This window comes from Agelaius phoeniceus, chromosome 15 (assembly GCF_051311805.1).
Source record: "Agelaius phoeniceus isolate bAgePho1 chromosome 15, bAgePho1.hap1, whole genome shotgun sequence".
Lineage (NCBI taxonomy): Eukaryota > Metazoa > Chordata > Aves > Passeriformes > Icteridae > Agelaius > Agelaius phoeniceus.
In genome coordinates this window covers 3419910-3433610 of record NC_135279.1, presented here as the reverse complement: position 1 = coordinate 3433610, position 13701 = coordinate 3419910, and the positions used below count along the sequence as shown (strand labels likewise).

The following is a 13701-nucleotide window of genomic DNA, read 5'->3' as shown; positions in this document are numbered from 1 at the left end:
CATGATGAGCAATTGTAAGGAAAATTGTCTTGCTCATCTACTGGAAGGTTCTGCCGGGGGCAGGAGCTGGCTGTGGGGAGCCAAATGCCTCCTGGCATCAGCCAGATCTGGGCTGTGGTGCCATGTCTTCTCACTGCCAGTTCCAGGAGTGCAAAAGCACATCAAAGATGGGGTGAGGAAAGTCGAGGGATAAAGACAGGCTGGGGCTGGGCCAGGCGCTCAGGCTGGGGCACAGGAGAGCAATGGGATGGTCACACCAAGAAGCAGCAGGACACGGGTGCAACAAGGGACAGAAACAGCTGGTGCCTGCCTGGCAGGGCTGGCAGGAGCAGGGCTGAGTGTGCCGTGTGAGTCCCAGCTGTGCAGCCAAGGTCAGAGGAAGCACAGGGGAAGGTGAGGTGGCTGTGGCCCCACGTGGGCAGCCCCTGATCCAACCCTAGCTTGGCTGGACAGCAATCTGTGAGTGGAGGGTGGGAAAGGGGCAGGGGCAGGCAGTGGTGCGGGACGGAGCCTGGGGCGGTAGCATGGTCTGGGAACAGGTTCTGCCAGATCAGCCCCGGGGTGCCCAGCAGGGCCAGGGTGCTGCAGCCAACCTGCCTCTGCCCCTGGGGAGAGCCAAGCATCCCCCTGTGCCACTGCAAGGTCTGTGCTCATGGGGGGCTTGGCTCTGGCTGGTTCCTTGCTGCCTCTGTGCCATCCTGACGATGCCTCTACCACCCAAGGTGCCTCTTTGCCTTGCCAAGGGCATCTCTTGCCCACCAGCTCTGCGCACCATGTGAGGAGCTCGTGCACAGGCAGCGGCAGGAGGGTCTCGGGTGGGCTGCGGAGGTGGAGCCTGGGGAGGGGCTGCAGCCTCGCTGCTCCGAGAACAAAGCCTGGCGGCGGTAGGCTCAGAGCTCCCACCACATCCCTGAGCAGAGTCCCACCACATCCACCCCCAAAGCCATCTGAGCCGCTTGTGGGGCGCCTGCCGCGGCCCCAGCCCCCGCGCTGGCCCCGGCAGCTGCTCCACAGCTGCTCCCAAAGTCTCACAGCCTCTTAGGGCGGCTCCGGCTCTGGCCTCGCTCGGAAATGCTGGTGTAAGGAGGGCGTGGGGGGAGCGGGCGGCACCGCCAGGGCCCGCGGCACCCTGTCCCGTGTCCCTCTGGGGTCATCCAGGGGCTGCCTGAAGGGCTTGTCTTGGGGCCGGCCACTCCACCAACATCCCCAGCCCCCAGGAATCAGGCCCTGCGCGCTCTCCATTGCTGCTCTGGCACAGAGATCCGTCCAGAGCGGTGCTGGTCCAGGCTGGGGACAGTGCTGGGGACAGGGAATCACTGCCTGTCCTGGCAGGAGCGTTAGGATCTGGCTGGGAGCCCCTGCAGAGCCTTGCGCGGGTCAGTGCAAAACCAGTTGTGGGTTCACACCGAGGCAAAACCTCCTGGAAAAGGTGCTTGCGGTGTTCTGAAAGGATGGGGGCTTGGGAATGGTGAGGATAGAAGAGCAGATGGGCAGTAAAGAGGCCCCCCAAAGGGCTCTGTCCACTGACCCCTTGTGCAAGCAGCGAGGGCATTGCTGGGTGTGTAGGGCAAAGCCTACGGTGCGGTGTCCTTGGAGAGGAAACCTTGGTCACAGGGGCTCGGTAGGGCAGCGGAGGGCGCAGGAAGCCAGGTGTGCCACGACCCCTGGGTGTAGAGGACGTGGGGCAGGGGAGAATATGGGAATGGAGAGGACCACCCAGCAGGAGAGGTCTCCAGAGTGCAAGATCCCAGGAGGAGCAGCGCAGGATGCGGGGTCCCCAGGGCGGAGGAGAGCCCGGGATGCGAAATCACCCGGCGTGCAGGTTCCCGGAGGAGCTGAGCCGGGGTTCGGTGTCCCTGGGGCGGGGGATGGCCCGGGGCGCGGTGTTGCGGGGGCAGAGCGGAGCCCAGGCTGCGGGATCCCGGGGGCGAGCTGTGCGCGGGGGCGGCGGGGCGGGGGTGATGCTGCCCGCACCCCCGGGGTCCCGGCCCGGGGCCGGGCGGCGCGGCCGGCGGGATGCCCTGGGGGCGCCCCGGGGGCGCGGCGGGGGCGGGGGCCGGGCGGGGGGGCGGAGGGGAGGGGAGGGGGGCCGCCGTTCGCGGCGCTAGGACCGGGCGCGGCGGCGGGCGGAGCCTCCCCGCCGCTCGCCCCTCCGCCCGGCCGCTGCGGCAGTGTCTCGGAGGCGGGCAGGCGGCCGGTCCCTCCGGTCCCCCGGCAGCATCCCGGCCCCGCCATGGCTGGCGTCGGCTTCGCGGCGCACCGCCTGGAGCTGCTCGCCTCCTACCAGGACGTGATCGGCGAGGACAGCCCCACCGACTGGTGAGCGCGCCCGCCGCCGCCGCCGCCCCTTTGTCCCCGCCGCCGCCGCCGCCCTTTGTGCACGGAGCCGCCCGGTAACACCGGCCGCGCCCCGAGCTGCGCCCCCCGCCGTCCCCGGGAGCCCCGGCACACAAAGGCGGGCGGGGCGGCGGGGGGTGTGCCCGGCTCGCCGCCCCCGGTGCCCGCACCTGCCCGCCGCACCGGGCCGGGGCGCGGTCCCCGCTTTGTCTGCGCCGGGCCGGCACGTGCGAGCGCCGGGACTCCCCGGCACGGCCCGGTCCGACCCCGGCCGGGCAGCGAGAGCGGGGAGCGGGGGAATTCGCGCACGGTGGGGAGGGCCCCGTGGGGCTCCCCGGTGCTGGGCCCGGCACCGGTTCCTCGCCATTGTCTGGAGCAGGAGCCGCGGGCAGGGGCGCCCGGGGAACGGGGGATGGGGAGGGATCGGGGCCCCGCAGCCCGGCCCCGCTCCCGACCGGTCCTGCTCCCGACCGGCTCCGCCGGTACCCCGGCTGCGGGCGGTCCCGCTGCCCGGCGGAGCGAGGCCTGAAGCCGGGGGGGCACCGAGCATCTCCCGCCGCTCCCGCTACCCTCAGATTCCCTCAAGCTCCTGGGCTGCCACATCCCTGGGGGGTCGTGGTGTCGGGCCGGGATTGCCCCGCCGGGCCGGGATTGCTGTTGAGCCGGGGAGGGGAGTGGCTCTCCCCGCTGGGACCCCCGGCTTCTCGCGCTGCCCGCGCCCCGGTGCGGGGCACCCGGTGTCGAGGCCGGCCGGATCCGGGCCCGCTGCAGGGAGCATCACCCGCTGCCAGCCCACCCGCATCTCCCAGCCCAGCCGGGTGCCGGGAGGCTGGCGGGGGCCATCTGCCCCGCGATCCCCTCCCTGCCCTCCAGGGTGCCTCTGGCGTGCTGGGTGGGAACGCTGCCGGCGCGCCGGGGCGCATCTCGCCGGGCAGAGCCGCGGCGCTGGACAGTGCTGGGTGCATGCTGTGCATGATGCTTTTGGTGGGGGGCGGACGGAGGGGAGCTACTGTGCGCCCACCATCCAGCCAGGGGCATCCGCCGCCCCTCCGGGATACACCCACCACCCATCCGGGGACTCCCACCTCCCAGCTGGGCTGCACCCACAGCCCAGCCGCTCAGACGTCTATCTCTAACCAGGTCGCTGCTCTCAGCACAGGGCCTGGGCAGGTCCAGGTCCCTGCCAGTCGCCGGGGGTCTCCGCAGGGCCCCACAGTCCCGCTGTCAGCCCAGGGGCGCTGTGGGCAAGCGCCGTGTGTGCTGCCGGCCAGGCGGCAGCTGTCAGCCCTGGGCACATCTCGCTTCCCGGCATCCGCTGCAAAGGAGCCGTCCCTGCCAAAGCTGCTGAGAGCAGCAGAATCGGTTCCCGGGAAGGCGAGTGCCGGTGGCGGCTCCCCCACACACACCTCCAACGCTGATCCCGGCCCGGCAGTGATCCCCTGCCAATCCCATCCGTGGGGGTGACTTTGCTCCATCGTCCCCAGCCGCTCCATCGTGCCCAGCCGGTGCTCCATTGTCACCGGAGTCCTGGCACTCAGCGCCTGCGGGAGCAGCATCCCCTCTGCAGGGCCCGCTGCGGGGTGCGGGATGAGGGGTGATGCTGCTGGGGCTGCATCGGGCAAGGTGATGGGGACAGTGGGAGGAGGGCCCAGCCTGGCCGACCCAGGAAGGACACTGTGCCAGAGCCTGGCCCTGGGCCGGTACCGGGGAATGCCACGCTCAGGTCCGGACGGGATCCCTCTGTTTAGTCTGGGATTTCCCCTGCTCCAGCCCTGTCCTGGAGGGTCCGAGCATCCCCTCCCCCTGCCCGGCCCCGCGAAGGCTGCTGGGGCCCATTACTCGATCGGAAAGGAATTTGGTGCTGCTTTCTGAGCACGCCGACTCCCTGGAGCTCCCAGCCACATTGGAAACACATGTGCCGGGGCTGGGGCGGGAGGCTGGGGCGATGTGACCCCTCCCTGGCCGTGGCATGGGGGGTAGGCTGCCGCGGGAGCCCCGTTCTGGCACCCGGGGGTGCTTCTCTGCCTGCTCCGGTGAGCAGCGGGGCCATGCGAGGGCAGCGGGGCTGAGGTCTCTTTGGTTGGGGTGATGAGGGATCCTCAGTGGAGCCCCCCGGCTGCAGGGAGCCCCCCCCGGGCTGCACGGGGCATCTCCACCCCCGGGTGACCCACATACCTGAAGCCCGGGGGTGGGAAAGGGCTGTATGGGATGGGTGGAGGGATTAAAGCCCATGGAAGCAGGGTAAGCAATGCATGATGCTGACAGCACCCGCTGTGACACAGCTGGTCCCCACTGCCAGGGGTTGTGGTGGTGCTGTTGGGCTGTGGGTCCCTGGGGACACCCCTGGGGACGCTACTGGCCCCAGCACGGCTTCCCTGTCTCCTGGAATGGAAACCTCCATCCTGGCATGGAGTCAGGCTGTGCTGCTGAGCTGGGTCCACAGCAAGCCCCATCTGCCCTGGGAGCACCCCCAGGTGCAGGCAGCAGCCTTGTGCCCAGATACCACCTGGCATGGCAGGGTTTTGGGGAGGAAAAGCAGGCAGTGGGTGCCCCCAGCACCCACAGGGCTCCCCAGGCACTGATGCTGTGGCTCTGCCCTACTTCTTTTCTCCTGTCTGCTGCCAGCTGCATCCCACCCTGCCAGCTTCCAGCTCGCTGCCCTGGGCTCCCCCAAACTGCTGCCGTCCTCCCCCATTCCTGGGGGCTCAGGGGCTGCATTTGCCACCCTTCCCTGTCACAGCCATCTCAGACAGCACTTTGCAGCTGTTCCAGGCCTGGAAGCTGGCGCCGGCTGGGGCGGCCGATTAGCGGGATCGGGATGTGCGGATTAAAGTCAATCTTGTTGGTGCAATTATCTGCGGCTCCCTGCCAGGGGCTCGGGGAGGCAGAGGGAGGCCCTCTCCCTCTTAGGCACCTGCCTGCCTTCCCCTTGCTTTTTAGCTCCAACCACGGCCCTGTTTAGGGGGTGGCTCTGCCCGCAGGGACCCTCAATCCCCGTTCCCCAGGCTGTGGATTGAAGCTGCAGGCTGGAGTGAGGAAGGCTTTGCTCAGCTCAGCGGGGATTTTGGGGCTCTGGGAAGCGCCGTGCGGGCAGCAGCAGCCGAGTGCTGCTGGGCAGAGCCGCCCACCCGCGGCGGAGCGGGGCTGTGGGGATCCAGCACGGGCGGCCCCGGCGCTCCGGGTGCAGCGCGTGACGGTGGCGGGCAGGTTTGGGTGCCTGCCAGGCCCCGCAGGTCCCCACTGCCTGCCTGCCTCCCCCGCTCCCCTCCACTAATCACCTCGTCATCGGGGCGAGCTGCATCCCAGCTGGGATGGGGGGGTTGCCATGGTGATGGAGGATGCTGGTTGCCTAGCAACATCCATCCCCTCGCCCACCCGCCCTGGACCAATTTGGCATGCGTGGTCCCCCCTCCATCGCTGGCTGTGTGCCTCTGGGGAGGTGCTGGCTGCTGGGGGTCCCCGTGGAGCCCCCAGAGGGGCTGGCCAGGGCACGGTGGGAGCGACAGGGGGTTTCCCATCAGCTGGGAATGGTTTCCAAGGAACAGTCTCCATGACGGCCCCATCACGCTGGCGGCTCATTGATTTGCTGCTGCTGGTGCTCCGGCGTCCTCCCCCAGCCTGGTGCCTGCTGGGCTGGTGGCTCACGCAGCCGGGCACGTGAGTGGGCCCGGGTCCTTACTGGGGCACAGGGTTGTCCCCAAACCTGGTCAGTAGCTGGAAGGGTCGTGAGGGGACAGGGATGGGCGAGCAAGTTGCTGCGGGACTGTGTTGGCTTGCAGCACAGCAGTCAGTGGGTCCCTGTGCCCAAGTGACTATTCTGTCCCCAAATCTGAGACCCTTCCCCACAGCTGCCACCAAGGGTTGGAGAATAGGCCCTGCCCCACATCCTGTCTGCTTTGCCTGGCAGTCTGGCTCTTGGTGCTGTTGATGGACAAGGGTTGCTGTGGCTGTGTGCTAGTTTTGGGACAAGCAGCCAGACCCCAGGACATGCCCTGACCTCAGTTTAAGCAGGATGGGGAGGTTGGGGGCTGCCCCACACTCCTCCTGGCTTTGGCTCACCCATGGTGTCTCCCCAGGGCCCTCTACACATACGAGGATGGCTCTGATGACCTGAAGCTGGCAGCATCAGGAGGTAAGGTCCTCTGTCCCCTCAGCCGGCTCGCCTGTGCCGGTGTTTTCCCTGTCACCTGTTCCTGGTGCTGGGTGCACGTGGGCTGATGGTGCTGTGCCAGGTGGAGGTTTGCTGGAGCTTTCTGGCCACTTTGAGATTCAGAAGGTGATGTATGGCTTCTGCAGCGTCAAGGACCCCCAGGCCGTGCTCCCCAAATATGTTCTCGTCAACTGGGTGAGTCTGGGGGCCCTGCTGAGGGGGGCTGTGCTGTGCCCACAGGGATATGGCTGGGTGTGAGGGAGCTGGCAGTGGCCGGGGCTGTCACAGTCCTGCTGCCCTGCTGAGGTCAGTGGGGTGGGGGTCACCCCACTGCCCCTCTCAGCTCAGTCCCTCCCTGGCTGCCACAGGTGGGTGAGGACGTGCCAGATGCCCGCAAATGCGCCTGTGCCAGCCACGTAGCCAAGATCGCCGAGTTCTTCCAGGTGGGTGGTGCTGGGGACAGGGAAGAAGTTGCCAGGGCACTGATGCTGAACCCTGATGGCTGCTTGCACCCCTCAGGGTGTCGATGTCATTGTCAATGCCAGCAGCGTGGAGGACATTGACCCCGGGGCCATCGGGCAGCGGCTCTCCAACGGGCTGGCCCGTGTCTCCAGCCCGGTGCTGCACCGCCTGCGGCTGCGCGAGGACGAGAACGCCGAGCCCGTGGTAACGTCCCCACGGCAGCGCTGGGGATGCTGCTGGGACTGGGGCGTCCCTCCTGCCCGGGGCTCCTGTGTGCCACAGCCCCTCACCCCGTGTGCCCCTTACTGTTACCCCCATCACTGATCCCAGCCCCTCCATCCCCTCACCTCTCCTCCGTCCCAGGGCACCACTTACCAGAAAACCGACGCCACCGTGGAGATGAAGCGGCTCAACCGGGAGCAGTTCTGGGAGCAGGCAAAGGTGGGTACGGAGGGACACCCCAGGGAGAGGGGTGAGCTGCTGATGGGCAGCCCCCTCATTGATCCCCCCACACCAGAAAGAGGAGGAATTGCGTAAGGAGGAAGAGAGGAAAAAGGCCCTGGATGCCCGGCTGCGGTTCGAGCAGGAGCGGATGGAGCAGGAGCGGCTGGAGCAGGAGGAGCGGGAACGGCGCTACCGGGAGCGTGAGGAGCAGATCGAGGAGCACAGGCACGGCTGGGGTCGGGTGGGATGTGGTACAGGATGGATGCACACCTGCAGTCTGATGGGATGTGGGTATGGGATGGCTGCATGGCTGGGGTCAGGCGGAATTTGGGTATGGGATGGATGCACGGCTGGGATCAGGTGGGATGTGGGTACGGGGTGGCTGCACACGTGCTGTGAGTGGTTGGGTGGGCACATGGGTGTCCCTCGCAGGCTGGGGTTGGGGCAGGGGCTGGCAGGAGCTGATGTCCAGTGCCTCTCCCCGTTGCAGGAGGAAGCAGCAGAGCTTGGAGGCGGAGGAGGCCCGGCAGCGCCTGAAGGAGCAGTCCATCTTTGTGAGTGCCACTGGTGCCAGGATCGGGGCCAGGGCTGCCATTGGCATTACCCCCAGGGAAGGGCTTTCCCCAGCTGGGTGCCCAGACTGGGAGGTGATGCTGTGTCTCTTCCCAGGGGGACCAGCAAGACGAGGACGACAGGCAGCAGTTCAGGAAATCGGAGTCAGAGGTGGAGGTGAGTGTGGCGATGGCCGTGCCCTGTGCTGGTCCTCACTCCCCATCCAGCAGTGCCCACAGCTAGATGGGAATGAAGCTGTGGGATGCATGGAGGGTGGGCCCACAGCCCCACGGCCCTGGGGCAGTGGGGCTCAGCCTCCCCTGTCCCCACAGGAGGCTGCTGCCATCATCGCTCAGCGGCCTGACAACCCCCGGGACTTCTTCAAGCAGCAGGAGCGGGTGGCATCAGGCAGCAGTGATGCTGTGTCACCAGGCAGCCACAGGACAGGTGAGGGGCTGTGGGGGCTGTGGACACAGGGGTGGGCACCTGGACACCAGGGCACAGGTGAGTGCACTGTCACAGCTCAAAGGATTGCAGTGGGATATGGAAAGACCAGGGATGCAATGTGGGGAGGGGGTGTACCCTCTGCCATCACTGGCACTGTGGTTCTGGGTGCCAAGGGTATGAGGATGGCAGGGGATGTCCTGCTCTGCTGTGCCACCATCACTGCCACCATCACCGCCACTGCCACTGCACCTCACGTGGCCCCTGAAGCTGGGGCAGCTTGTCAGGGGCTGGATGTCAGGCTCTCTTCAGCAAAATGGGGCTCACCCTGCTCCCTGCTGGGTGTTGTCCACTCACCTGTCACAGCACTGTGCCCACAGCCAAGCTGGAAGCGTGGTTGGTACGGGTTGCGTACGGGTGGGCAGCTGGAGGTCTGGGGATGGCTTGGGAATACATCCCATGGTGACAGCTAAAAGGGGCAGGAGCGAGGGAGGCACATGGGGGGTGCTCAGCATGCTGCCAGCTGGCAAGGAATGCCCCATGGAGAAGCTGGGCTGCCCCGCAGTCTGGGATCCAGTGCTGGGACTCTTTATGTGAATCTAGGGAAGGACTGTCTGTCCTGGGGGCTGCCTCCAGCCATGGGGCCGTGTCATGGTGCTGTGCTGGGAGCCTGTGACGTGTGTTCTTGTGTGCTGTGCCATGGGCTGTGCCATGGGCTGTGCCGTGGGGATGTGCTGTGGGGCAGTGCCTCTGGGCACTGCTGTGGGGCTGTGCCGTGGGTTGTGCTGTGCTCTGTGTGTTCTGGCCGTGCCGTGGTTGTGCCACAGATTCACGCTGTGGGGCTGTGCTGTGGCTGAGCAGATAGTTGGTCCCACAGCTGTGTCCTGGCCTCTCTCCCCACCTGGCCAGGCAGTGCTGCCTCACGTCCTTCTGTCCTGCTGCCTTTCCATCCTCTTGTCCTGCCATTTTCCCACCATGCTGCCTTCCACCACCCTGCTGTGCTCCCATCCCAGTGCCCTGGTGCTCCAGCCCCGCCACGACTGTGCTGAGCAGGGACTGACCCCTCTCTTTGCTCTCTCTCTCTCTCTCCGTCCGTCCGTCTGTCTGTCTGTCTTTCTCTCACAGGTCGTCTGCACTGTCCTTTCATAAAGACAGCTGACAGTGGGCCACCATCTTCCTCCTCCTCCTCCTCCTCCCCCCCACGGACCCCCTTCCCCTATATCTCCTGCCACCGCACTCCAAATCTCTCCTCTTTCTTCCCATGTAGGTAGCTGGGAGCTCCCGGGCGCAGCTCCGGGGGTCGAGCCGGGGCCCCGCAGCCCACCCACCCCACGGCACACCGGAGCGGCAGCGGAGGCAGCACGGGCACCCCAGGGGAATGGGCACCCCCGGGGAACGGGCACCCAGGCGGGCACCCTGCCCCTGCTGGGGCTGACCCCATGCTGGTCCCTGTGCCCCTGGGAGGCGGGGACATAGGGCAGGTTGTGCCCATGCGGCAGATGGGGACAGGGTAGAGCTGTGCCTGGGGAGGTGATGTCCACAGTGGGATAGGATAGACTGTGCCCATGGGGTAGAGAGGGCACAGGGCAGGCTCTGCCCATGGGGCAGCAGTGGATAGGACAGCGGTGCCCTGGATCATGCAGTGCCCATGGGGCAGGGTCAGGCAGCGTGGAGAATGGTGTGCCAGAATCACGTGTTGATGGGGCAGAAGGAAGAGGGACATCTCTGCTGCCCTGCACCGTGCAGGTCTGTGCCTGTGGGGCAGCATTAGGCAGTGTGGAAAAGGCTGCGCCCAGGATCATGTGAGGCTGTGCCAGTGGGGCAGAAGGGGATGGAACAGCTGTGCCATGGACAAGACTGCAAGACTGTCCACAAAACAGAGTGGAATGGAAAAGGCTGTGCCCTGAAATGTGTGGGGCTGTGCCAATGGGGCAGAAGGGGCCAGGTGGTTCCAGGGCTGTGCCCCCACAGGCACAGCTGACAGGGCACAGAGCTGTGCCCACAAAGGCTGTGCCAGGGCACAGCTGAGTGATGCATGGGCACAGCCAGTGTGCACCACAGCAGGTGTGGGGCTGCCTGTCCCCTTGCCCAGCAGATGTGGGGGCTGAAACTCGTGGGGGTGGTGGGGACACCTGGAAGTGACATGGTGCTTGCTGCACCCATGGAAGCCTCCACCCCAAGAGGGGACGGCACGGTGGCAGGTACACAGTGACGTGCACTCGGCAGCGCACAGCCGGGTCGGTGTGGGGCAGGAGCGGCGCTGGGCTCTGGTTCCCCCTTCAGCGTGGGCAGCCCCCCCACGCCAGCCCATCTCCTTGTCTGCAGGCAGCCAGTCGGACGCCTTCCGCAAGGCCTCGGCCGCGGGCTGCAGCCCCTGCGAGCCCAGCCCGGCCGCCTCGCCCCCGGGCCCCCGCGCGCCCGCGGCGGAACAGACGCCGGCAACGCCCAAAGGTGGGCGCAGGGCTGGCACTGCCCCCCTGCCCGGGCTGCCGGGTGCATCCCCACTGCAGCCCCACTGCAGCCCCCTGGGCTCTGCTGCAGCCCCGCCAGCCGCGCTTGCATGGCTCGGTGCATCCATGGCTCTGTGCATCCCTGGCTTGGTGCATCCATGGCTCGGTGCATCCATGGCTCCGTGCATCCCTGGCTTGGTGCATCCATGGCTCTGTGCATCCATGGCTTGGTGCATCCACGGTTCCGTGCATCCATGGCTCTGTGCATCCCTGGCTTGGTGCATCCACGGTTCCGTGCATCCATGGCTCAGTGCATCCATGGCTCGGTGCATCCATGCTGTCCCACCCGCATTCCTGGGCATATCCCGCCTGCCCCTGCTGTGTCCCACAGCACATCCCTGCTGCAGCCCCCTCGGCTGAGCTGCAGCCCCCCAGCTGCCCTTGCATGGCTCAAGGATGCATTCATGCTGCAGCCCCCTCGGCTGAGCTGCAGCCCCCCAGCTGCCTTTGCATGGCTCAGTGCATCCGTGCTGCCCCATCTGCATCCCTCGGCACATCCCGCCTGCCTCTGCTGCATCCCCGCCGTCTCTGCTGCATCCCCCAGTGCAGCCCCCAGTGTCATTGCTGCATCCCACACCATGCATCCCCCCCCCCCAGTGCATTCCCCTGCTCTGTACGTGCCAGGCCTCCCTGCTGCACCCCCCAGTGCAGCCCCGCTGTCTCTGCTGGGTCCCCCAGTGCGATGCTCCCCAATCTGCGTCATCCTCCCCTACGTCCTTTCCAGGGCTGCTGAATCCCTCTGGATGTCCCCTCTGCCCCACTGCGTCCCCAAGGCACCCCAGCCAGCTCTGCTGCTGTCACTGGCATCCTCTGGTGGCCCCTTGACATCCTCTGGTGCATCCCAACTTTCCCTTCTGCATCTTCCTAGGGCACCTCTCCGTTCCCTCCACAGCCCTTTCTGCCTCCCTGCCACTCCCCAGGGGATAACCTTGTCCCTCCCTATGTCCCCTCACTCCCCAGTGCATGCCACAATCCCCTCCCTGCCCAGCCACCCCCACCCATCCCTGCAGCATTCCCCATACTGTGCCCAGTCCAAAGGACTCCAAATCCCCCTGAGCTGCATCCCTGTCCCCGGGTGACCCCCAGCGCTGGACGAGGTTTTCTGTCCCCACTGACTCCTGTCCCCACTGACTCCTGTCCCCTCCTTTCAGAGTCCCCCAGCCCCAGCGCACAGGAGCCCGGGCCAGCCACGCCCGAGCAGCACTGGCCCTTCCCGGGGCCCGAGGACAAGGCCATCGAGCCCCCCGGGGACGAGCCCAGCCCCAGGCCAGTGTGGACAGAGGGGGGTGATGCCCTGGGGGACCTGGTGACCCTGGAGCCCACCGAGCCCTCCCTGCCACCCGTGGCTGACGAGCCCCAAACTGGGGAAGCCCCCAACCCCGAGAGCCTCATCGACCTGTGGCAGAGCGAGAGCGACGGGGTGACTCCCCCAGCTGCCTGGCCCCTGCCTGCTGCCCCTGTCCCTGAGACACCCCCGGCCATGCTGCCCGAGGAGGGGGCCCTGCTGAGCCTGGACGAGCTGCCTGAGCCCCCTGCCACCTTCTGCGATGCGGAGCAGGAGGAGGAGGATGAGGAAGAGGCAGCTGGCGAGGGGGACCCCCAGTCCCAGGATCTGGGCTGCCAGCACACGCCCCAGGAAGACACCCAGGAAGACACCCAGGAAGACACCCAGGAAGACACCCAGGAAGACACCCCGGGCCGAGAGACGCCCCCCATCACCAATGGGGAGATGGCCCCCAAGGATGGGACACCGGGTCGTGGGGAGCAGGTGAGCATCACTTGTGGGGAGAGGTCAGGGCATGATGGGGGGGCTGGGGGGGTCCTGACAACCTGCCCCCCCCACCCCCAGGCCAGCGAGGGCTACTTCAGCCAGTCCCAGGAGGAGGAGGTGCCCCCCACCGAGGAGCTGTCGGCCAAAGCCCCCCAGCCCGTCTTCTACAACAAGCCCCCAGGTGAGTGAGGACAGTGAGGAGGGGGCGTCTGTCCCTCTCTGGGGCACCCCAAGCCATCCTGACCCCTCTCCCTGTCCTCCAGAGATCGACATCACGTGCTGGGATGCAGACCCTCTGCCCGAGGAAGAGGAGAGCTTTGGGGGGGCCCTGTAAGGCCGGGCCCCGCTGCCGGCACAGGCAGCCCACCCCCGGCGGGGCACGGGGGGGCTGCAGCCGGGGGCCGGGCCCCCTCACCCCTCGGGGGCCCCGCAGGATGAGGCCTCCAGGTGGCGGCCGCCCCGCTGCAGCCCCGCCCCGGGGCACCTTTTACAGCCCCCCCTTGTCCTCCTCTCTTTTTTAAGTTGTCGGTAGGAGCCGTGTCAGCCCCCCAGCCCTCCCTTAGCAGCCCCCCCCCGATATCCCAGCGCCCCTTTTGGGGGGGACGACACACGCTCGCATCCCCTGCCCGGCTGTGGGACAGGGTCCTCGTTCTCTTCGTGCCCCCCCGGGAGCCCCCCCAGTACTTTGCACGAGTTCAAAGAAAAAAAAAAAAAGAAATAATAATAATAATAATAAATGAATATGGCAATAAAGTGACCCGAGCGAGGCAAGGCTGCGGCCAGCGGCGTCCCCCCCACCCCCCAAACCCCGGCAGGGAGCTGATGTGGGGGCTTTTACCCCTTCCCCACTCCTTCTTTGCTGGGAGCCCCGTCCTCCCCTGCTTGGCCCCTGCTTGGCCCCTCTCCCCCCATTCCCCCCGGAAACTTTTTGGAAAGCACAAGTTCTGTACCGGCGGTGTGCTCATGTCTGTTAATAAATAAAGCGTCTCCCACGGGGGCTGCAGCCTGCTGGGGCGGCACGGAGGGCTGGG

The 13701-nt window shown here is 66.9% G+C and overlaps 1 protein-coding gene across 2 annotated transcripts; it reads left to right on the top strand.

Moving 5' to 3' along the window:
* Nucleotides 1-2122: 2122 nt before the first annotated feature.
* DBN1 (drebrin 1) lies at nucleotides 2123-13662 on the top strand. 2 transcript variants are annotated; one of them, XM_054642898.2, is made up of 15 exons: nucleotides 2124-2319; nucleotides 6414-6469; nucleotides 6570-6682; nucleotides 6856-6930; nucleotides 7007-7153; nucleotides 7313-7390; nucleotides 7467-7618; nucleotides 7884-7947; nucleotides 8063-8122; nucleotides 8278-8392; nucleotides 9515-9652; nucleotides 10715-10840; nucleotides 12051-12667; nucleotides 12749-12851; nucleotides 12934-13662. In XM_054642898.2, the coding sequence occupies exons 1-15, from the start codon at nucleotides 2234-2236 to the stop codon at nucleotides 13002-13004; spliced, it is 2001 nt and encodes a 666-aa protein (XP_054498873.2). In that variant the 5' UTR covers nucleotides 2124-2233; the 3' UTR covers nucleotides 13005-13662. The 2 variants fall into 2 exon arrangements, with proteins under 2 accessions (XP_077042678.1, XP_054498873.2); XM_077186563.1 differs by lacking the exon at nucleotides 9515-9652 and having other exon boundaries at nucleotides 2123-2319.
* Nucleotides 13663-13701: the final 39 nt, after the last annotated feature.